The following is a 23,083-nucleotide window of genomic DNA, read 5'->3' as shown; positions in this document are numbered from 1 at the left end:
TCCCTTTGGTATATTGGGGCTTGAACCCAGGGCCTCTTGCATGCTTGGCAGGAGCTCTGTCACTGAGTTGCATCACTGAGCTGTCTTTATTTTTTAAATTTTTAAAAAGCATGTTTTATATGTTGATGGACCTTTTTTATTTTTTTCTTTGGGGTGCTGGGGATCGAACCCAGGGCCTTGTGCTTGCAAGGCAAGCGCTCTACCGACTGAGCTATCTCCCTAGCCCCCGGCCTTTATTTTTTATTCACTTACTTATATGTGGTACTGAAAATCGAACCCAGTGCCTCACACATGCTAGGCAAGCACTCTACCACTGGGCCACCACCCCAGCCCCAACCTGTTTTTATTTTTGAGACAGGGTCTTGCTGAGTTGTCAGAGCTGATCTTGAGCTTAATCCTCCTGCCTCAGCCTTCTGAGAAGCGGGGGTTACAGGCGTGTGCCACCACACCCAGCTGAGTGTGACGTTTTTAGTGTACCGTATGATATAAGACAGCTTTGATTGTTAAGTACTGTATTTTATCACATTTACGATGTTGTTGACTGTAACCAAGAGGAAAAAAAGCCCACTGACAATATTAGAATGAATCCTATCTTCGAAGATGTTAAACATGACAAAAACAACAATTTAGGGTGGACCATAGTAGTTCCTCATATCCAGTATAGGAGAGTTAGAGTGTATGGATGATGTTCACATTCTCTTACCATCTGACCTACAGGACACTTTAATACCAATCACCACTGTCCCTGTGGCAGATACCCCTAGTTATAACCTGGAATTTTTCTCTTCAGAACTCAGATTTGGCCTTTTTTAGACTACTCCATATGAAGTAGCCCCAACTCAGTAGTTGGCTGGCACACACCGATTCCCCCTGCCTAGGTTGAGACCCTCAGCTTTGAAATGTTGGCTTAGATCTGTTTGTTTCTGAAAGATGATCATGTGTTCTTTCTTTTAGCATCTGCTCATTGAATTTATTTTTTCTTATTGCAGACCAGCCTTTCTGTTTTGAAAGTTGACCCAGCCCTGCTACCTATTGTCATTTCCCTTCAACACACGTGCCTGTTTCCCCAAAGCCTTGCTTCAGAGTGGGAACTAGTTGCATATACCTTATGATGACCCTCATTCCATTTTGCCTCTGCATAGAGTTACTTTGTGCTTCCCAACCTAAGGAATGATAGTATCCTTGCATGCTTAGCAATTGCTCAGATTGCAATAAGATTTGACTCCCTCCTGTCTGTTTGAAAAAATGGGAGAAACCATTTTTGCCATAGAACAGGGTGATAGACAAAAGGACCTACAGGCACCTGAAGAAACAAAGGAGTAAGTCTGGTTGAGACCTTAGGGCCAGAGGTGAGTAGGGCAGCCAGGACATCCCTGTGCAAAGGGAGTGTCACACCAGTCACTCTCTGCCACCAGTCCTTGCCCTGTAGGAATAAGGGACCGCTATTTTTCCACTTTGTCTGCGTTTCTAATTTTTTTTTTTTTTTTTGGAAGAATCAGTTTGACAGTTGTATGACGTAGAGATAAATAGGAAGCAGTCTGCCAGCTCTGCTTTCTCTTGGGTGTTAAGAGGTGTTGTGTGCTTGGTCAGACACTGACTTGGACACTGGCTGTGTGCTGAAAGGAGGTGGTGCCTGTATTAAGTTCTTTCCACTTTTAGCCCCCCACTCCCACCCTCTGCCATTCTGAGACTGTGATGCTTCAGGCCACAAATTGGGATAAAGGACTCTTCCTTTGGCTTCCAGTTCTTAACAGCAGCAGCATTTTTGTTTTTCACCCTGGCAACAATGTTGATTCTAGTCTCCAGCTTTGGCCGCTCCAGAATTAGCTGGGTATGACCTCTGGGTCCTTCTGACTGCAGCTTTCTTCCCTTTGTCGTGTCCCCTCCCCCATTGCTGAGGGAATGCTTCTTGCAGTTAGAATCTGTGTCTAACTCAGTAGACACAGATTGGCCCTAGCATTTCTCCCACACCATTTCCTTCAAAAGTCTAGTGAGGGCCCGGTGCATGCCTCTGATCCCAGCGGTTTGGGAGGCTGAGGCGGGAGGTTCGCGAATTCAAAGCCAGCCTCAGGAATTCAGCGAGACTGTCTCTAATAAAATATTTTTTAAAAAGGTTGGGGAATGTGGCTCAGTGGTTGAGCATCCCTGGGTTCAACCCCCAGTACAAAGAAAAAGGAAAAAAAAAAAAAAAGGTCTAGTGAGATTTCTATTTATTTCCCTGGAATCCTGACCAACAGTCTGACATGTTCAAAATGTATCAGTCCCATTCTGGCATCTGCTTGTAGGCACATTTTTTAACTTGGTTATTCTAAGTTTTTATCTTTTGGGTCATTTCAATGGCTCTATCTGCTTCAATTTGTTGGCTTCTGTATTAGTTTCTTAGGGGGAGTTTTAGCAAACAACTACAAACTGGCGACTTAAAATACTAAGAATTTATCCTTTCATGGTCTGGAGGCCAGAAGTCCAGAATCCAGGAGTCAGCAGTCTTTGCTCTCTTGGCTCTGAGGAGGACTTCTCTGTTCTTTACCCTAGTTTCTGGTAATCACCAGAATTTTTGGTTCCATACCTGTATTGCTTTAAATTTCTACATCTGTGACTTGCCTGGCTCTTTTTCTCCTGCGTGTCGGTGTTATCACAAGGCTGCCTGTGAACACCAGTTGTGGATTTAAGACTCCCTGTAATCTAGCATAAACCTTTTTTCTTTTATAAACTTAACTTCCTCTCTTCCTCCCTCCCTCCCTGGGGATTGAACCCAGGATCTTGAGAACACATATTAGGCAAGTGCTGTACCCCCAACCCCCTTTTTTCACAATTTGTATTTTGACATGGGGGGTCTCCCTAATGTCGCACAGGATGGCCTTCAACTTGCAGTCCTCCTGCATGTGCCACTGTGCCCAGCTTATAAACTTTTCTTAATTACATCTCTCTATATGAACTATATCCAAAGAGAGTTACATTTTGAGGCTTCAGATGTACCCACAGTTTTAGAGGACAGTGTTTAATCCAGTGCAGCTGGGTGGAGTTTTGGTAAACATGCTTATGGCCAAAGACGTGCAAATATAAAACTTACAGATTATCCCTACAATCTATAATGTTTATGTTACACCACGGTTGACTTTAGTGCCTTGGACTGTGTAATCAGTTTGACACATCACAGCACTTGGGACAGGGCTGTAAAGATGGTACAGAAACACTCTGGACAGGTGTGGTACACTTCAGTTTGCCAAAAGAAGTGGCATTTTTCATTGGGCTTTGAAACAGGGTGAGTTTGGAAGAGACGGCCTCACAGGCTGTGAACCAGATCTGCCCAGTACCAAATGGGACCATCTCAGTGGGTTCTTAAGCCTTGTAAGGAACTGGGGCAGAAAAGAGAAACCAGGTAGTTATTTGAGCCATGGGTGTTTGGGTCATCTGCACTGTTAGTGTTACTTGCATGCCATGAATGTGTCAGCTGTTACCTGGACCCAAGAGGATTAAATGCGGCAAGTAGAGGCCTCGGTTATACCTGACACTAGTTACAATTATTGGGTTGGAAGAGCATTCATAAGAGTAAGGTCAGGCTGGGACTCTGGTTCAGTGGAAGAGTTCTTGACTGATATGCATGAGATCTTGAGTTTGATTCCTGGTACCATCGAACAAAAAAGCTAGGTCATGTATTGTACGATTCCATTTGTAGAAAATCTCCAGAACAGACAAATCTGTAGAGAGTAGCTTAGTTGCCACGGGAGAAAGAGAAGCTGGCGGGTGCCTGCCTGATGGATTTGGGAGCTTTGTTTTCAGGTGTTGGCGAAGTTCTGGAGCTGTTTAGTTGTATGGTGGGAAAACATTCAGTGTCATTAACGGTAAATTTCCTGATGTGTGTTTTATCACAATTCAAAGCAAATTAAGGAAAGAAATGTGAATCTGCCCTAGGTCTGTGACAGTCCAGCTTCGTTTGTGATATAAGCTGTGGAGATAAGTGGTTGAACTCCAGTTCCAGCCATAGGTCATCTCACCTTTCCCACCTAAATGGCAGGCATCTCTCTCCCGTTCACCTTTCCAGGGTTGCAGGGTACTGGGAAGGTGCCCTCATCCTTAGAACTAGGAGGAGCTGGGATTTGACCTTGGGTTAAACTGACTTGACTCACCTGCCTGACTGGCCCGGGACTGCCCCAGGTTTTAGCAACAGCAGTGACATATTCTTGACTCCTCTCAGTCTGTGGGAAACTGGATGGATGCTCCATCACCCTCCCTTACTCCTCAGCCGCCGGGAACCGCCAAACCCCTTTTTTTTTTGCCTCCCAGGTCCTTTAATTGGATCACCTGCTCTGAAACTTGTTGCTCCATTAGCAGTCAGGTTGGAATCCCTGATTTAATCCCCCAGTATCTCAAAGAAATCCTCGTGGCTTTTGAACACTCATCATGTAATATTAATGAAAACACGGAGCCTTCTGTCGGGATTAATTTTTTATGAACAATAATATGTCTGATTAAACCTGCCGATTTACTGGGGCTGGTGGTACAGGGTTGGAGGGTGTGGGAGGGTGTCGGCAGTCTCTGACCGCAGGGCATGGTTTCTTATTTGGAATAGGTGATACTCCCAGTGAGCACTTGGTGTCGGTTCAGGCTGGGACAAGCTAAGTTGCTGATGACTTGGCAGGACCCTGATGGATTGATTAGCTACTAAACCGTTATTCCTCCTCGTGCGAGAGACAGACCTGGCCTGTAGGATTTTCCCCGGTTGAGGAGTCAGGCCATTAAATCTGGGAAAGCTTCTTGTGTGTCCAGAGCGAACACGTTATATCTGATCCTCTTTTCCTGGTTTTCGGCAGCCACCCAGCTCCACTGGTTTCACTGTGTCAATCTCTTAACAGCCTGACATTCACCGTGTAGGTGCCATTTCTCATACAAAGAAACCCAGCTCTTGCCAGCAGCTCCTTCAGTTACATATCTAACAAATGCCACTCTCCCTGAGTGCCTGCTTTCTTTCCAAGAAAGTGGATCAAGTGGACTGGCTGTTAGCTCTTCACGTCTGCTAGAAATAGATGCACGAGGAGTGAAGGATGTTCTAAGGTCTCAAAGGTGTTTTTCCCCCCCCCCCCTTCTCTCCCTAGCTGAGCATCGAGCAGGCCCAGACGGTGGCAGAACAGGTGGAGATGAAGGCGAAGGTGGTCCAGTCGGAGGTCAAGGCTGTGACTGCAAGGCATAAGAAGGCCCTGGAGGAGCGGGAGTGCGAGCTGCTGTGGAAGGTATTGGGGAGCTCATCACACACACACACACACACACACACACACACACACACACACACACACTCACACTCCCAGTCACACCCATACTCCCACACACACACCACACACATCCAGTCATACCCACACATCACACACACACTCACACCCACACACACCTACACCCACTTACACCCACACACCACACACCCATACCCACACCCACACCACACCCAGTTATAACCCACACATACCTACACCCACACACCACACACATCCACATACCACACACATACCCCACACCCACAGACCACACACTCACACTCCCAGTCACACCCATACTCCCACACACACACCCAGTCATACCCACACACCACACACACCTGCACCCACTTACACCCACACACACCTACACCCACACACCACACACCCGTACCCACACCCAGTTATAACCCACACATACCTACACCCACACACCACACACATATCCCACACCCACACACCACACACTCACACTCCCAGTCACACCCATACTCCCACACACACCACACACACCCAGTCACACCCACACACCACACACCACACACCCACACACACACACACACACTCACACACTCACACACCCCAACCAACAGAACTGTACAGGAATCCTAGTCTAAGCTCTGGGTTTAGAACACTTGGTCATTTTCCAGAAAGAGGAGGGGGCTGGTCTCTGGAACATTGTGGGTGCTGTGTGTGCAGCAAAACAACAAGAGGCCTTTTCAGATGCAGTTGGGTAACCAAGACTGGAAGGAGTCTCAAGTTTTATATTGCACACACTCAAAAGGAGGCAGAAAGAAGGGAGAACAATCAAAACTGTTGTTGGGCAAGGCAGTCTGGTAGGAAACATTCTTATTTTTGGTGTCCTGGCTGGTTGCACTTCCTGAACCCTGTGAGAAGTCAGTTTTCCACTTGGGAGGGCAACAAGTGTGCCCTTTCTTCCTGTCGGAGCAGGAAAGAGCACTGAGCCGGCTGGTGTGCTGTTCAGATAAGAATCGGCTAGAAAGACCACTCACCCCACCCCTGGTGAGCATCTCAGGTTTTCCTTTTCTGATTTTGTATTCCCACCCAGGAAGATGCAGTTATGTCTATAAATGGGCCAGTACCCTATGCCGGTTCTTTAACTATAATTAACATTCTCTGAACACAGATAAGACCACATTGCTGACTTAACAGGACATACTTATGCATTTGTGGGCTTGTTTTGATCTCAGTAGATGACGGGAGAGATGGTGTCTTCATTTCTGAAAGTGACCCTATTAACCACTGTGCCCTGAAATGTTCTGTTAGGCTACGTTGGCATTTTCCATTTAGTTAACCTCAGAACTCTCCTGCCACTTCTGACTTCTTAAGGGATATTTTTAAGGGATATGGTTTAATTGCCTCACAAGAAGAGTGGGGGTGGGGTGGGGTGGATTAGTCCCAAGATTTAATCCAGCACATGTTTTCGAATGCCTTCATGGATATCGCATCGTTTTCAGACACGGAGATGTCCCCTTGGGTCTGCCAATTCCGTGCCACCCACGAATGTTAATTATAACTGGAGGGGCCCACCTCTTGCAACCTGAGAGCTTTGGAGTGAATTCTGCCACAAACTGGCTCTTCTGGATTTCCTGATGAAAAAGGCCTTTGTGTTGGGGGACTTCGGTGGCTCTCACCTCCTGTGAGGCTGACCACTGTCTTGTCTAGAAGGCAGTTCTCTTCGGGGCAGTGAAAATCAAGTGTCTAGGAGAAGCATGCTAGGAAGGAAGAGCCAGCCCTTCTTGTACCATTGTTTCTACTGCTCCCATTCTAATAATTTCACAACAGGGTGGTTCATTCTGAAGGCCCCTCAGTCTCATTTATATATATTTTTTGCTTTGGCTCCTTGCCTCTGATCTGGTGAAATTCCCCCCTGTTGGGATAGTTACTCATTTTTCTGCTCTTCCCCAGCAAAGCCTTCTGCCTGTCTCTGTTCTGGGTTTCTCTTTGTCGTGTAAGGGTTTGTTTCTTGCAGATTAAGATAGAAGAGTGTAAGGATTAAGTCTTAATTTGCCAGACCACCCGGTTATGTATCTGGACACATCCTATCATTCTTGTACCTTACTCTCTAGTGGACTGGGCTGCCTACCTTATGGTGAGCTATAGCTACAGTTGCATAATCTCATGGGTCAGAACCAAAGGTAGAGGTTTGGCCCAGTATTAGACCAAAGGACAAAACTTCTTTCATTTAAGTCTACCTGGCTTAAATGTACACACATCCTGGTTCCACAGGGAACAGAATGGGTCAAAACCACCAGTCATCACCGCTCAAGGGAAAATCAGATTAAAATCCAGACCTGAGGTCAGTGGGCCCTTATCTGAAATAGACTTTCTATGGCTTTCAGTGGAGTACTCAGAAGCATGATCCTCCTCAAACAGTGAAAACTTGTTGGGTAACTTCACTTCCTTCACACAGGGTAAATCACTTTGAGTTATGGAACTTTTTTAAGTGTTTGAACGCCAAAAAAAAAAAAAAAACTGAGAGGGACTTGACATAGCTCAGTTGGTAGAGTTCTTGCCTTGTAAGCACAAGGCAGGCCTTGGGTTCAATCCCCGGCACTGGGATAAAAAAAAGTTATTTAAAAAAAAAAAAACAAAAAAACCTGAGGGGCTGGGGAGATAGCTCAGTCGGTAAAGTGCTTGCCTTGCAATCACAAGGCGGGGGGGTTCGATTCCCAGCACCACACACACACACACAAAAACCCCAACTGAGAATTGTTCTTTTTCATTGGTCAGACAAAATATATGTCCAGATGATTCGAGAATTTTCAGAAGAAGAAGTTTCTTTTATAGGTCAGAGTATATGTCCATATATTATAGCTTTTTAGATGTAGAGGGCTTTTTGTTGTTTCCAAATGTTTGCTCTCTCTAGATTTGGATGCAGGGCATTTTAGGTTCCTAGCTAAGTTTCTCAAATCTGTTCTTAAAATAAGGAAATAAAGGACTGAGAACGTAGCTCAGTGGTAAAGTGCTTGACTGGCCCGTGTGCGACCCCTGGGTTCAGTCCTCTGCGCTCCTGCAAACACAGAGGCAGAGAGCTACTGGGTGTGTGGGGCTTTTGTAATCTTGAACCCCGCCCCCGCCCTAGAATCTCCACGTGAAGTCTCTTCCCTTCTTGATGCATATAGGCTTGTGTGTGAGAGACAGGGAGAAAGAATTCTTTGAAGAACTCCCTGACTCCTGGTATACCTGCAGTCAAAATCCAGTGTTTGGTAGAGAAAAGTCTTGTGTCCCCCTCTACTGTCCTTTCTGCCACTTTCCTGGCTCTCTTCACTGCCGCCTCTGTTGTCTCAGCCCCAGTCATCCCTCACCTGAGTGATAGCTGGTGTCCACTTCCTTGTTTGCCCCCCTCAAGTCATGCTTCACACACCTAGACCTTGGCCAGCACAAATCCATTCAGGTCAGTCCGCTACTTTAGAACGGTTTTTATTTTCTTTTTCCCCTCCTTCTTCCTTTCTCTCTCTCCTCCTTTTCTTCTTCGCCTCCCCTCCGCCCCCTCTTTCCCAGGGGTTGAATCCAGTGTGCTTTACTGCTGAGCTGCATCCCTGCCTCTATCAGATCTATCTATCTATCTATCTGTCAATCAATCGTGGTGCTGGGGATCGAACCCAGGGCCTCATGCCTGCGAGGCAAGTACTCTACCAACTGAGCTATATCCCCAGCCCCTGCTTTTTATTTTTGAGACAAGGGCTCCTCAAGTTCCTGAGTCTGGTCTCTAACTTGCAGTCCTCTTGCCTCAGCCTCTAAGTAGCTGGGATTACAGGCGTGCACCACCACACCCAACTCCTTTTATACTTTTAAATCATCTCTGGCTTACTTATAATACAAAATATATGTAAATACTGTGTAAATAATTTCATTGTTTCATTGTTGGCTGTCTTGGGCATACAGGACCAGGCGCTTGCTTGGCACTTGCTCTGTTATTTAGCTATATACCCCCAACCCTATGTAAATAATTCTTATTCCATATTATTTAGGGATGACAAGGAAAAACATCTATACATGTCCAATAGATACAATTTTCCTCAAATATTTTTGATCCACAGTTGTTTAAATTCATGTGTGTGATTTGAGAAGAAGTTGAAATATTGGAGAGATGGCCTCTCTACTCCTTAAATACTTGAGTGTGTTACATAGCCTCAGTATCATTATCAAAATCAAAAAGTTAGCGCCCCCACCCCAAAAAAAAAAAAAAAAAGAGTTCAATTATCTTTTTGTGTCTCTCTCCCCACCCTGCACCTCACTGCTGGTGCTTGAACCCAGGGACAATTAACCACTGAGTCACATCCCCAACCCCATTTTTATTTTTTAATTTTTTTTAAATTTTGAGACGGTCTCACTGAGTTGCTGCTGAGGCTGGCTTTGAAATCTTGATTCTCCTGCTTCAGCCTCCCCAGCTGCTGGGGCCTTGCCCCTCCCCCCCTTTTTTTAAATAAAGGAACTGGGGTTCGAACCCAGGACTTTGTATATGTTAGGGAAGTTAATCTTGATACAGTGACGGTGTCTAAGCCTCAGACCATAGTTACACTTCAGCAGTTATCTCAGTAGTGTTCTTTATAGCTGTTTCTCCCCCACATCAGGATTCAGTCCAGAATCACTCATTGCATTTAATTGTCACGTCTCTAGAAGCCATTTCCTGTAACCTGGAACTGCTTATTAGACTTTTTTTTTGGAGTGTGTGGGGGTTGATTCAACTGTTCTGTTGGCGAATAGAAGCCAGTTGTGGGTTTTTTTGGTTCTCTGCAGTGCTGAGGATCGAACCCAGGTCCTTGCATGTGCTAAGTGGGGCCTCTGCCACTTCCAACCCCAAGCCAGGTAATGGTCTTTTTATAGACTGTTTATGGACCCAACATGGGTCTCTCTGAAATTGACAAGAAAACAAGTCTGTACAGGTTCAGGACAGACGCATTTCCCCCCTCAAAGGTATTCTGTCTGCAGTAGCTTAAATCCATGTATGTGACCTGTGGATGCTGAGGACTTAATTTTTAAACCTGTGTCCTCTCTCCTTGCTCTTACCGTTTCTTCCAGGTAGAGAAGATTCGCCAGGTGAAAGCCAAGTCTCTGTATCTGCAGGTTGAGAAACTGCGGCAAAACCTCAACAAGCTTGAGAGCACCATCAGTGCCGTCCAGCAGGTCCTGGAGGAGGGTAGGGCACTGGACATCCTGCTGGCCCGAGACCGGATGCTGGCCCAAGTGCAGGAACTGAAGACCGTACGGAGCCTCCTGCAACCTCAGGAAGATGATCGGATCATGTTCACACCCCCTGACCAGGCATTATACCTCGCCATCAAGTCCTTTGGGTTTGTTAGCAGTGGGGCCTTTGCACCGCTCACTAAGGCCACAGGTGATGGCCTCAAGCGGGCCCTCCAGGGTAAGGTTGCCTCCTTCACTGTCATTGGCTATGACCATGATGGTGAGCCACGCCTTTCAGGAGGTGACCTCATGTCAGCTGTGGTCCTTGGCCCTGATGGCAACCTGTTTGGTGCAGAGGTGAGTGATCAGCAAAATGGAACTTATGTGGTGAGCTACCGGCCCCAGCTGGAGGGTGAGCATCTGGTATCGGTGACCATGTGCAACCAGCATATTGAGAACAGCCCCTTCAAGGTGGTGGTCAAATCAGGCCGCAGCTACGTGGGCATCGGGCTCCCAGGCCTGAGCTTTGGCAGTGAGGGTGACAGTGACGGCAAGCTCTGTCGCCCTTGGGGTGTCAGCGTGGACAAGGAGGGCTACATCATTGTTGCTGACCGCAGTAATAACCGCATCCAGGTATTCAAGCCCTGTGGCTCTTTCCATCACAAATTTGGCACCCTGGGCTCCCGGCCGGGGCAGTTCGACCGACCAGCTGGGGTGGCCTGTGATGCTTCACGCAGAATCGTGGTGGCTGATAAGGACAATCATCGCATCCAGATCTTTACCTTCGAGGGCCAGTTCCTCCTCAAGTTTGGTGAGAAAGGAACCAAAAATGGACAGTTCAACTACCCTTGGGATGTGGCAGTGAATTCTGAGGGCAAGATCCTAGTCTCAGACACCCGGAACCACCGGATCCAGCTGTTTGGGCCTGATGGGGTCTTCCTGAATAAATATGGCTTCGAGGGGGCTCTCTGGAAGCACTTTGATTCCCCGCGGGGTGTGGCCTTCAACCATGAGGGCCACTTGGTGGTCACCGACTTCAACAACCACAGGCTCCTGGTCATTCACCCCGACTGCCAGTCAGCACGCTTCCTGGGCTCAGAGGGCACCGGAAACGGGCAGTTCCTGCGCCCCCAAGGTGTGGCTGTGGACCAGGAAGGGCGCATCATTGTGGCGGATTCCAGGAACCACCGGGTACAGATGTTCGAGGCCAATGGCAGCTTCCTGTGCAAGTTTGGCGCTCAAGGCAGTGGCTTTGGGCAGATGGACCGCCCTTCCGGCATCGCAGTCACCCCTGATGGAATGATCGTGGTGGTGGACTTCGGCAACAATCGAATCCTCATCTTCTAATCGCGTCTTCTAGGTTTCTGTGTTTGGGGGTGTGCGTGTTCGTCTCTCTTTTTGAATTTCAAAGAAGAAGCAGTCTCAGGGAAATTTCTTTTTTTTTTTTTTTTTTTTCTTTTTGCCTCTTTTTGTTAAGAGAACAAGAAAAGTACAACATTGCTTAAGTCCTACCTCATCTTTATTTTTTTACAGATGAATGTACTTGTCTTTTGTGCAGGGATAGAGCCTGTGAAGTGATAATGTCTATCTACCTCATAAATCTTTACATCTCCTCCTCCAGCAGGCCCTCTTCCCTTCCTCAGTGGACCTCACATCTCCCTCGTTCCCCGCGTGAGGCGCGATATGCACAAGCCTAGCATCTCTATGGCTGCAGGGGCACTGGATGCGTGTGGCGGGGTGTAGTCTGTAGATTGAGCCAAGGAAACCCAAAAACTACTAAGTAAGAAAGCAAAAAAAAAAAAAGAAAAAAAAAGTCTATAAAACGTGGGAAAAATAGGATTTAAAATTCATAATTATAGAGTATTTGTGTTTTTGAGAATGCTGTGTTTATGTGGGTTTAGATTGTGTTATGTGGTCTTATTTTTTTTTTCTTTAATTTTGGGAAAAAATTTTTTTTTTTAAAATGCTGCAACAGAGGACTTTTCCTCTGTTCTCCTTTTATTACCTCAGTGTGTCTAACATCCTTTCAGCGTCTTTCTTTTATTCCTGGGAAATGTGGCTGTGGCTTGCTAGCCAAGAAAAGCAGACCGTTCGTATTCTAGGGTATCTGATTTTTGGTTTCTTTTAAGGGCCGCAGGTGTGTGGTGTGTGCATGCGTGCGTGTGTGTTTTAAAGCTGTCGTGCACCCAGAAGAGTAGAGCTGGGAATGACACACCACATCCCAAAGAACCTTTTCTCTTCATACTTTGGCTTCTAAAAAATAGACATAGCTCAGGATTTTTAATGAAAAGTATTCTCAAAAGTTAATTATTCTTAGGTCGTTTTTGGTTATAAAGAGTTCAGTGGAAGGAAGGAGAAAACCATCCTTATTCTCCGAGAGAGGGTTTTCAGACATGAACTGACATGTGCTGAGGGAGTAAGTAGAGGGCACTGGCCAAGCCCGGCATCCCCAAACCAGGGACTGTTCAGGAGGGGCAGGGGTCCTGCCCTGACCCCCAAGTGAGTGTTCTGTAATGCTAGGAGTTTCTTTTCCTGAGAAGAGAAGCAAAGGAATTAACTTTTATTATTAAAGCACAATTTTTTTCCTGCTTTGGAAGTTCAGGGAAGTAGAACATTTAACCATCCAATGAATCAGAGCAGCCCGTTCCCCTACCCTCTGCTTGGGCCACTTACAGAATCGTTGCACCCGAGTGACTCTGTAGGACCTCATGGTTAACGTGAATTGCCCCCACCCCCCACCCCCAGGGCCTTTGAATGTAAAGGATTTGTAAACCAAATCATCCCAACCTGAAATGTATGTCATAATAACTTTTCTTAAACTTGTATCTCGGTACCAAAGAATGAAGAAAGCTTGTGTAAGCCAGCACCCTCCCCCCGACCCCTGCAGTACTGGGGGGGTGGCATCTTTGTCACTTTACAAGATTGGTTTCTTTGTTAGCTGGACTTGGGTGTAAAACTTTGTGCTTCTAGGCATTTTCTGTCTTCTAAATGGAAAGCTGGTGTAGCTGATAGATACACTTCTTGTTAGAAACCAGGTAGGTCCCTATTTCCCCCAAATAAACTGACATAAGACCCAAATTCTGAAGTAGCAATGCTCAGGAAAAAGGGGTGCTCTCAGACATCCGTGGCTTATGAGGGAGACCTCATAGAAACAGAAAGACTAACTGATGAGATTCTCGTTCGTGTGTTTTAACAGCTATTGCAAAATGGATGTGGCTTTAAAGGAGCAGAATTAACAAATGGAAGGGATTTACTTTAGTCATCCCCAAAGAAAAGATGACGATGGGGATAGTATGACCAGTCAGTCAAATGGCTTTCTCTGTCCACCTCTTCTCCACTTTTTTGTTTGTTTTAAAGTACTGGGGATTGAACCCCGGGGTGCACTACCGCTGAGTTACATCCCTACCCTTTTTCAAATTTGAGATGGGGTCTTGCTAAATTGTCCAGCAAGTAATGGGATCATAGGCATGCTGTAGATACCATGCCCAGCTAGAGATTTAATTTTCCAGTTCAAGCTAGGCTGTCTCCTCATCGCTTCAATTGTAGGGTTTCTGAGTGATCAAAATGAGGGGGGGGGCGGACCTCACCTCTCAAAAGGAGAGCTGTATGCAAACAAAGATACGAAAATTAGAAGTATCTTCAAATTGTCTCCCACCTGTGTGTTTTTAGGCAGGGAGGTGGTACAAGCTCCGTCTTTTTGAAATATAACAGCGAATCTTATTTCCCATTTCTGTTCAGTTTACCTTTTATCTTACCTCTAAGTTCTAAGAGTTCATGTAACTAAAAGACTTTCACAGTTGTTGCTGTAGCTTGGAGGTAATTGTCCTTCTCCCCAAATGCCCACCCCAAAACAACTGGTTTTAAATGCCTTCAAAAAAAAAAAAAAAATTTTTTTTTTTTTTTTTTTTTTTTTAATTGAAGAACTGGATCTTGACAAATTTTCTCAGAAATCCAGGTCCTATTTGTGACTGGGAAAAGTTATTTCAGTTGATCACCACTTTTAAATTTTTTATTCCATCTTGGTTTTCATGATCATCTTCACACTTGTCTCCGTTTCTCCATGTGGAGAAATATTGGTTCCTGAATGAGAATTTTTCTTGGTTGAGAAGAGCAGATAAAAAGACTTTCTTAACATTTTACCATGGATTTGGTTGTGAAGCTGGGATTTCCTTTTCCATGGCTCAAATGATCAGTTTACTAGACGGACCACTTTGCAGGCTTAGAGCACCTAGGTAGGGCCGCCCCCCAAAGTGGTTGTATAGGTGACCTCGGGGATGGAAAGGCTCCTTACCTTTCTGCACCCAAAGTCGTGCATGAGTGGCATCTGAGAAACATGGTCATGTTTGGGAAACTTTTGTTTTTAAAACAATCTGCCATTTGTGGCTGCCTGAGGATAGACTCCTGACCCATAGGGATTGGTGCTAAGCACTTTGGAGAGTGTTTATTGTATTATGTGGAACATTCTGTATCAAAGAAAGATGATTAAAAAGCCAACCTTTTCTGCTCCCTAGTGTGAGGCTTTCTAAAGCACATGCTTGTCTCCTGCCCCATAAAAGGTGATGGCAGGGTAGGTAGGAATTGGGTCAAAGATGAGAGTCTTCAATGTGGTGAGAAAGATAAGGTCCTGGGTGCTGTGAGGCAGAATAAACTGTCCCTAGAGAGTAAGTGATGATTACACGGTTGTCCCCATGTAGGTCTGATGTGGTCAGGTGTCGGGTGGGACTTAAGGTCAGTCTATGTTTGGAGTGCCCATTGGAATTGCTTGTGTAGGTTTGAGTGTTGAGGTGTTTGAAGGAAATCTAACCCATAGGTAAAAATGCTTTGACACCAACTTAACATTTCAAAACTTAGTCCTTAAAAAAAAAAGAAAACTCATTTCTCTTTCAACTTGGTCACAAGAAGCAATCCTATCTCTGAACTTGTGCTTAATTGTGGCTGACGGGTGATGCTTGAGTTGGCTGGATCCCAGTGGCCCAGGCTGTACCCCAGGTGCACTAACTCCTCAATCAATGCCCTTTAAGTCTAACTTATTTGGGGAAACACACAAGGGTACCATAATCAGAATCAGAATTATGTTTTGGGCCAAAGAAGTTGCCAGAATCAAGGCACTTTGTGATGGAGTGAAAAGAGAATAGCTTGAGATTGGCTCAGTGCATTTTACTCTGGTTAAGCCAAAGCTTAATTATTTGAAGAGGGAAGTCTTTTAGGCTTGAAGCAGCAGAATACTCTTTATGTCTGTGTTACCTTCCTGTTTGGAAGATTCTAAGATTCTGTGTTCTGGTAGGTAGTGAAAGATATGCCAAAGTTTTAGGCTTGTTTTTCTGTTGTTTTAAAAAAAAAAAAAAAAAAAATCCAGTGGTGCCAAAAAGTATTTAGGATATTTATTTAGAACATCGCTCTTAGTTTCCAACAGTCTGGGGCTGTATAAAAGTCAGACTCACGTACTTGCGCATGATGGTTGCATAGAGCTGCTCCTTCCAAGGCTCTGAGGCTTTCTGTGGGCCAGGGGCACAGGACTTGGCGCCCCATCCCACACCAACTCCTTTCATTTAGTTCCTACCTCACTTTTGGTAAAAGTCATCTACCTCATGTTAGCAAATGATGGTTCTTGAAAAGAATAGTATTAATCCAGTGGGGAGTGGGTGGAAGTGGGAAGCTACCTCTATAAGAAATGTTTTCTTAAATCTCCAACCGCTTTCTTCAGGAGAAATGGGCTGGATTGACCTTTCAAAGAGAGACAGCAGGTAAATGCAGACATGAACCCAAGTAGTTCTCACCAATCAGGCTTCTCCCCCTCGGAAAAAGAACTGTGTATCCCTTTACTGTGTTGTTCAGTATTACGAAACTACTGTTAATCAGATCTATTGGAGGATTTTGGAGGAATTAGAAATAAAAGACCTTAGGTCTCTTTTTCTCTTCAAGAGAAAAAATGTTTTATCTGTATTCCAATGTCTGCAAATATACCCTTTTAGGGGAAATTTGAAGTCTAGTCGGGAACATCACGCATTTGAAGGGAATGAGAATCCTTTTGACTTCAGGATTGTAATTGTAGCTTTCTGAACCCAGCAGGATATCCATCACCATGATGTCGCAGCAATTACTGTTGCTTTTGAGCAGTGACTGGTGAAGTGTGTGTTGCTCTTTCGTTTTGTGTTTTAATTTTTTTTTCTACCAAAGGTAACATATTGACGGGTTTCCCCCACTCTTCTCCCCTCCCCTTTACTTGTTTGTTAAATACTTGATAAATTTGAGAAGCACATTATCAGGATATACTGTATTGACCTTCTACCCCTCCTCTTCCCTGTTTAATTTTTGCTTCAGTGGGAAGAGAGGGTCCTAACACCACTGTAATAACGAGAGTTGGGTTTATAAATGTCATGGTGAAAGAAATACCTCAATAAAGTCTATTTTAAAAACTGATCTTACGGGTTAACAAGCCAGCCTGGTGGGATGTTTTCCATCATCATTTAACCAGCAATGGTTCTAAAAGTTTTGTGTATCCACATGGTCTTAGACCTCCTTTTAATGATTGTATTAACTTACGAGCTCAGGTAGTATTTTTTCCTAAGGCTATCTCAGAGCACACTGGCTGAATGTTGGCATGTGTAGCAAAGTGTTTACTTTCTTTAAATAACCAGCTCTGTAATAGTTCTTTATGTTTCTAGCAGTCTGTGTAGTTGTCTTTCTTCAGAGGAAGAATTTTCACATTTATGGGGTTCTCTTGTGTTTAGGGTGGTAAGATAACTTTTTTTTTCCCTTTTCCCCTAAAGTCAATGCAGATGAGGGTGGGTGGGTAAAGGGATGTTTTTAACTAGCATGGTAGGTATAGTCAGTTGGGTGGGAGGGTCGTTAGTATTTTTTTATGAATCTTGTTTAATACTGTCCATTAGCTCTCATGCCTGGTCAGCAAAATGCTTTGATTTTTTGGGGGCGGGGTATAGAATATGTGACTCGGTTGAGTGTTTTTTTTTTTTTTTTTTTTTTTTTTAAAGGAAAAGTAAATGCAGGATTGGGGGACTCTTAACACGGGCCTTATGCCTGATGTTAGTCTTACTGACTAAATTAACCTAATTTTTTATTATTTGTTGCAGGAAGACTGGTGGGAGAAATACACACCACCACCATAACTTCCCTGGCTGCAGAAAGCAGACTGTCAGCCTGTGTGGGGTGCCAACTGCCTATTGCTGCTTTTTTATAAGTGGTTTTGGCTTTGAGAATTCTGACCCCATCATTTTGGAGGATGGGCGGGGAAATTAAGATTTTCCCCCAAACCTTTAGGCAAAAGTGGGTTTTTCTTTGTTCGTTATCCCCCCCACCCCCCTTTTTGGCTTTTACTTTTAAATCTTAACTGATAATATTGCAGGCCGCAGGCATGACAGGCAATGAGCAGATGAAGAACCAATGGAAAAGTGTTCAAAAACTCCTGTGTTAACTAACAGGCTTCTGAATGTATCACTGTGGTCCACAGAGAAGGCTGGAGAAGGTAGCAAGGAGATGCTGTATCAGCTACTACAGCCTTAAAACAAAGTTGGTGTCTCTTTGGACTTTAAAATTGTTCCTATGCAGCTTATTTTATTTTTGTTTAATCAAATAAACAAGAGGGTTTTTCCATGGATATGATGTGTCGGTGTGATCATTTAATCCAGAATAAATATGGTTATAAGCACTGCCCTTGAGGAAAAGGGAGTTCATGAGCTTTGGCTGGTGGACTACATTCCGCTCTTCAGTGTTTGCACAAAACAAATGCCAGCATTTTAAAGTAGAAGAAATATTAAAGAGTCTAAAAGTTTTTAAAGTCTGGCTTTAATCCTGGGCTTGCCTTCTTCCAAAGGAGCTGAGAAGTGAATGTACCTTTAGAGGGACACAGACTGTGTGTGATTTCCCCTGCCACTGCCTGCCTCCTTTCTGGCTGGTAGCTGGCCTTAGAACCTCTGCCCATAGGATGGAGGCAGGGCAGAGGACTATTTTGTATTTAAACTCTGGCTCCAAGAGAAGTGAACAGCTCACTCATCTGGCTTCTCCCTTGGGGGTGAAGGGTTGCCTTATAAGTGCTATATGGATAATATTTTGTTTTTTAAAATTCTGTGTGTTCAGAATTTATTTTGGGAAATCTTTTTCATTGGAACTAAATTTTACCAAACTAGGCTCACCTCAACTTAATGATTTTGTGTTTGTCTTGGTTGGGTGGTGGTTGTTGTGTTTTTTTTTTTTTTTTTTCCTTTGGTGGCACTAAGGATTGAACCTGTGTCTCATGCATGTTAGCCAACCACTCTACCACAGAGCCATAATCCTAGCACTTTTAAAATTTTATTTTGAGAGAGGTCTTGCTGCGTTGCCCCTGCTGGCCTCGAACTTGTGATCTTCCTGACTCAGCCTCCCGAGTAGCTGAGAATGTAGGCGTGGTCTTCCACACCTGGTTTAGGCACCAGCTTCTAACAGTGCAGAGCATCAGTACCTGATACGGGGAAAGTTTGCTCTTTTACTTAATTCCATATTGGCTCTGAATATTTAAAATAATGTTTTCTTGGATGTTAACTTCTGCTTCAAAATTGTATCACATCCCTGCCAGTTTTTCCTGAAGACTCCAGATAGAATCTAACATAATGGACTCCAAATGCCTGTCTCTGCTCTCCAGCCTCCACCCACCAATTCTCCATTTCTTGTGCCAGTACTCATTTATTTCCCATTTATTCTTAACTGGACACAACAGGAGATTGTTTAATTTGAAGGTTTTATGTTTATGGATGTGCTGTTTTTTTTTATTTATTTATTTATTAAAGGAAAGAAATCTTAATTCTTCAAATCTCCAGGAAAAGCTAGTAAAATGGTATATCCATTTCTAAGGGAATGAAAGCTCTAGAAAAAGTCCACTCATGATCAGTCCCCGTGTGCTTCCTGCAGTCAATTCTGGGCAGTTGAGGTGGGTTTGGAAGGGCTCAGACTTTTAAGGGTGACTACTCTTGTTTTTGTAGCAGCCTCCTGTAGCAAGTATCAACGAGAGTGGGAAGAAATGGGAACTTTCATTCACTGCGAGTGGATTGCAGAGTGATGAAACACTTGAACACAATTTTGGTTAAACAGCCCACGTGTGGGCTGTTACACTGCCCCCCACCTGCCATGTTTCCCCATTCACAATGCACACCAGGCACAGGGCCTGGGTTGAGGTGTACATGGGGTGGGCTTTCTCTACCTCCTTTCTGTACAGTCATTGTAACAACACAACCTCTGGTAAGCATCAGGAAGCCAGCTTACAGCATCTGGTATTACCAGGCAATTTCCCATCCAAGTACTAATCAGGCCTGACCCTACTTATCTTCCAAACCCAGAAGAGATGGAGTACATTCGGGGGTACAAGACCGTAGACAAATGTCTTGATAAGTGAATCAAAGACCCATCCACATGAAACCTAGCACGTGAGTATTGATAGCAGTATTATTCACAATAGCAGAAAACTTTTTTTAAGTTTTGCCCAGATGTTCTTCAACTAGTGACTGAATAAAGAGAAAAGATATGTTCATTTTGGCATTTTATGAGCTGGGCATCTAACCCAGGGCCTCTTGTTTGCTAGGTAAGCACTTTACCACTGAGCTATAACCCCAGCCTGTTCTCTTTTAAGATAGGGTTTTATAAGTTGCCAGTGCTGGCCTTGAATTTGGTGGTCCTCCTGCCTCATCCTTCTAAGTCCCTGGGCTTATAGACAGTGTGCCTGGCAGATCATGGCAACTTGTATGGTGAAATATTCCTAATGTTTTCAAATGGCTATCAAATGCTTGCCAGAGGTCTGTTTCTGGTAATGCTATCCTGGCTATTTTCTCTGGAGCTATCTAACAAATATTAATCTGAAATTTTTAACATTTTACACTAGGAGATCTACATGAGGAGATTTCAAGAACAACATGGACCACCTTCTGCCAGATGATACCCTGATTATCTGTGGGGCTGGCACTAGCATGAGTACTTGGCACGATGGGGTAAGGGGTAGCAGGAACCGAAAGCACTCATGGAGTGTAAGAGGTCCTCTTGAAGTTTGGGAACTGAGCTTAGGAATGTGCCCCCAACTTTAAGTTATGTGATGGGAATGTTAGGAGAAGGAGTGAGGGGTCCCCCCAGAACACACCATTCTTCACACTCATGCAAGAAAGACATGTCAGGCTTGCTAGCCAATTCCAGCAGGATCTAAGTAATAGGCTCTGTGGGAATTCCAGATCTACTCGTGGCTACACCTTCCACCCTGCAACCTAAAGATCTCTTTTCTAGAACATTGTTCCTCCAGTAGGTCTGTCAAGATGTTGGCAACATTAAAGAAGAATGAAATATGGTATTTGCAGGTAAATGGATGGAACTGAAGAATGTCATGCTAAGTGAATTAAGTTAAAAATAAAGGCCAAGTGTGTTCTCTGAGAAGCAGATGCTGATCCATAGTGGAGCTGGGTAGGGAAGAAGGAAGGAACTTTGGGTTGTACAGAGGGGAGGTATGGGGTGGTAGGGATGAGAAGGAAGATAGATTGGGACAGACATCATTATCTTATATACATGTATGAAAAAAAAATTAAAAATATCACTGTCAAGGGGCTGGGGAGATAGCTCAGTTGGTAGAGTGCTTGCCTCACAAGCACAAGACCCTGGGTTCAATCCTCAGCACCACAAAAAAAAAAATAAAATATCACTGTCAAAAAATAATGGAAAAATCAAAAGTATAAACAACAAAAAGATGCCGACAATACCCTACCTCCAAGGAGTGGGAAGGGGTGCTGGAGGTAGGATTCACCTTGTGTTCCTTAAGTGGTTAGGACCATTTGCTGAGTTGGGACAGGACAATGTAGCACTTTAAAAAATTTTATTTTATTTACTTTTTTAGTACATACATACATATGTATATTTAGTTTTTGATGGACCTTTATTTTATTTATTTATATGTAGTGCTGAGAATTAAACCCAGTGCCTCAACGTGTGAGGCAAGCCCTCTACCACTCAGCCCCAGCCCTTTTTATTTTTTTGTTTTGAGACAGGATCTTGCTAAGTTGACCAAGCTGGACTTAAGTTTGCCATCCTCCTCCTCTAGCCTCCAGAGTTGCTGAGATTCCAGGTGAGTGCCACCAGGCCTGGCTCTTAACACCCTCCATTTTTGAGGAATCTTTCCTTACAGATGTGGGTGTTCTCTTTTTAAATGTTTTATTGTTGATTATCCCAGATGTGTGAGTGTGTATGTTTGTATGTGTCTGTACACTACTGTGGGGACCTTTTCCACATGAAATAACCAAGGTCATTTTCATATTTATCTAGTTTTCAGGAAAACTCCACCACCACCAAACTCAACATGCTCAAACTGAACAATTCCTTTTTAAATGGCTTCTTTTGTTGTTGTTGAGCTCATTCACTCTGCTCTGTTCCCATTGCCTAAAACAGTGTCCAGCATAAACTCTCAATTTGAAGGATAAATGAACAGATTTATGCAAGGTGTTTAGAATTTAATACACAGCGTAATTTCAACCACTTTTTTTTTTTTTTTTTTAATATTTTTAGTTGTAGACGGACATGATTATTTTTATGTGGTGCTGAGAGTCGAACCCAGTTCCTCCCACATGCTAGTCAAGTGCTCCACCACCGGGCCACCACCCCAGCCCCCTGCTTTTGTTTAATCACCTTCATTTTATTTGTTGTTACAGAATTTTCCCCCCTAGTGCTGGTGATGGAACCCAGGACCTTGGACATGGTAGGCAAGTACTCTACCACTGAGGTGCACCCCCAAACCCACACAAAAGTCTTGAATGCCCCTGTTGGCCAGGTGTCAAGTATGCTCGGCATAGCACAGTGAACAAGGCTGGCAAAGCTCCCTGTCCACATGCAGCTCATCCTGCGTTCCCAGTTTCCAGTCTCACCAAACCATTCTCCTGAGACCGACCCCATCATGACCTCCTTTCCTTTATTTTCACTCTTGGCAGTGCCTCTTTGTTAACATGTGGATTACTGCAACAGTCTGCCCTCTCTACCTCTCTCCTCCTGGCCTTGCGTTCCATTGCCTTTTTCCTCCAGGGTTGTCATGAACCCAGGCATCGCGGACCTGAGTTTGACTTGCAGTCTGACACTTGCCAAGAGAACATGGGCAGGTAGCCTAATGCTGAACTGCTCATCCGAGGAAGAGATGCCCCATTCCTTCGTAATACCCTCTGCGATGCCCTTCCCTCTTCTTGGTACACTCCCATCAGGTGCCATGGCATCTGGGTGCCCCACCAGCTCAGCCACATGGACTCGCCTCTCTGATAACTGTCTTAGGTTCCACTGTCATCCTCAGCCTGCAAGGGAGTTAGAGTGTGAATCTACTTCAGGTTTGGTCTATGTTCCCTATAACTAGACCACGGCATGAGAATTTCTGTGAAACTTATTAGAAAGTGCCCAGAAAAAAGAATAAAAGGGGGGGGTGGATAGAGACCTAGGGAGGGGAGTGAAAGCAAAGGTGCAATATTGAGAAAAGTACCAGAGGAGGTAACTTGGACTTCATCCTACCAAGGAGAGCTGTGAAGACAGTATAGGATACACTCAGGCCCTTCTAAACAAGGTGACGACGCTGGGGTATTCGTGCCCTGCACCAAACAGGGTTCCGTTAAGCAGGTCACAAACTTCAGGCATTCTCTCCCTGGTTGGTAAGGGTGTTTTCTCACCACTCTAATAGAGTAAAGATGTGGTCA

The 23,083-nt window shown here is 44.5% G+C and overlaps 1 protein-coding gene across 1 annotated transcript in view; it reads left to right on the top strand.

The window, feature by feature from the left end:
* TRIM71 (tripartite motif containing 71) overlaps nt 1-11,881 on the top strand; it is a gene marked incomplete at its 5' end in the record, with an annotated part of 68,601 nt that extends 56,720 nt beyond the window's left edge. The window contains 2 exons of the mRNA XM_079113979.1: nt 5,094-5,228; nt 10,293-11,881. Of these exons, the coding sequence (XP_078970105.1) occupies nt 5,094-5,228; nt 10,293-11,744 (1,587 nt within the window). The 3' untranslated portion in view covers nt 11,745-11,881. The remainder of the gene's footprint in view (nt 1-5,093; nt 5,229-10,292) is intronic.
* Between the last annotated feature and the right edge of the window lie 11,202 nt (nt 11,882-23,083).

The sequence above is a fragment of the Sciurus vulgaris genome, assembly GCF_902686455.1.
Source record: "Sciurus vulgaris genome assembly, chromosome: 16".
NCBI lineage: Eukaryota > Metazoa > Chordata > Mammalia > Rodentia > Sciuridae > Sciurus > Sciurus vulgaris.
This window is presented reverse-complemented; position numbering and strand designations above follow the sequence as displayed.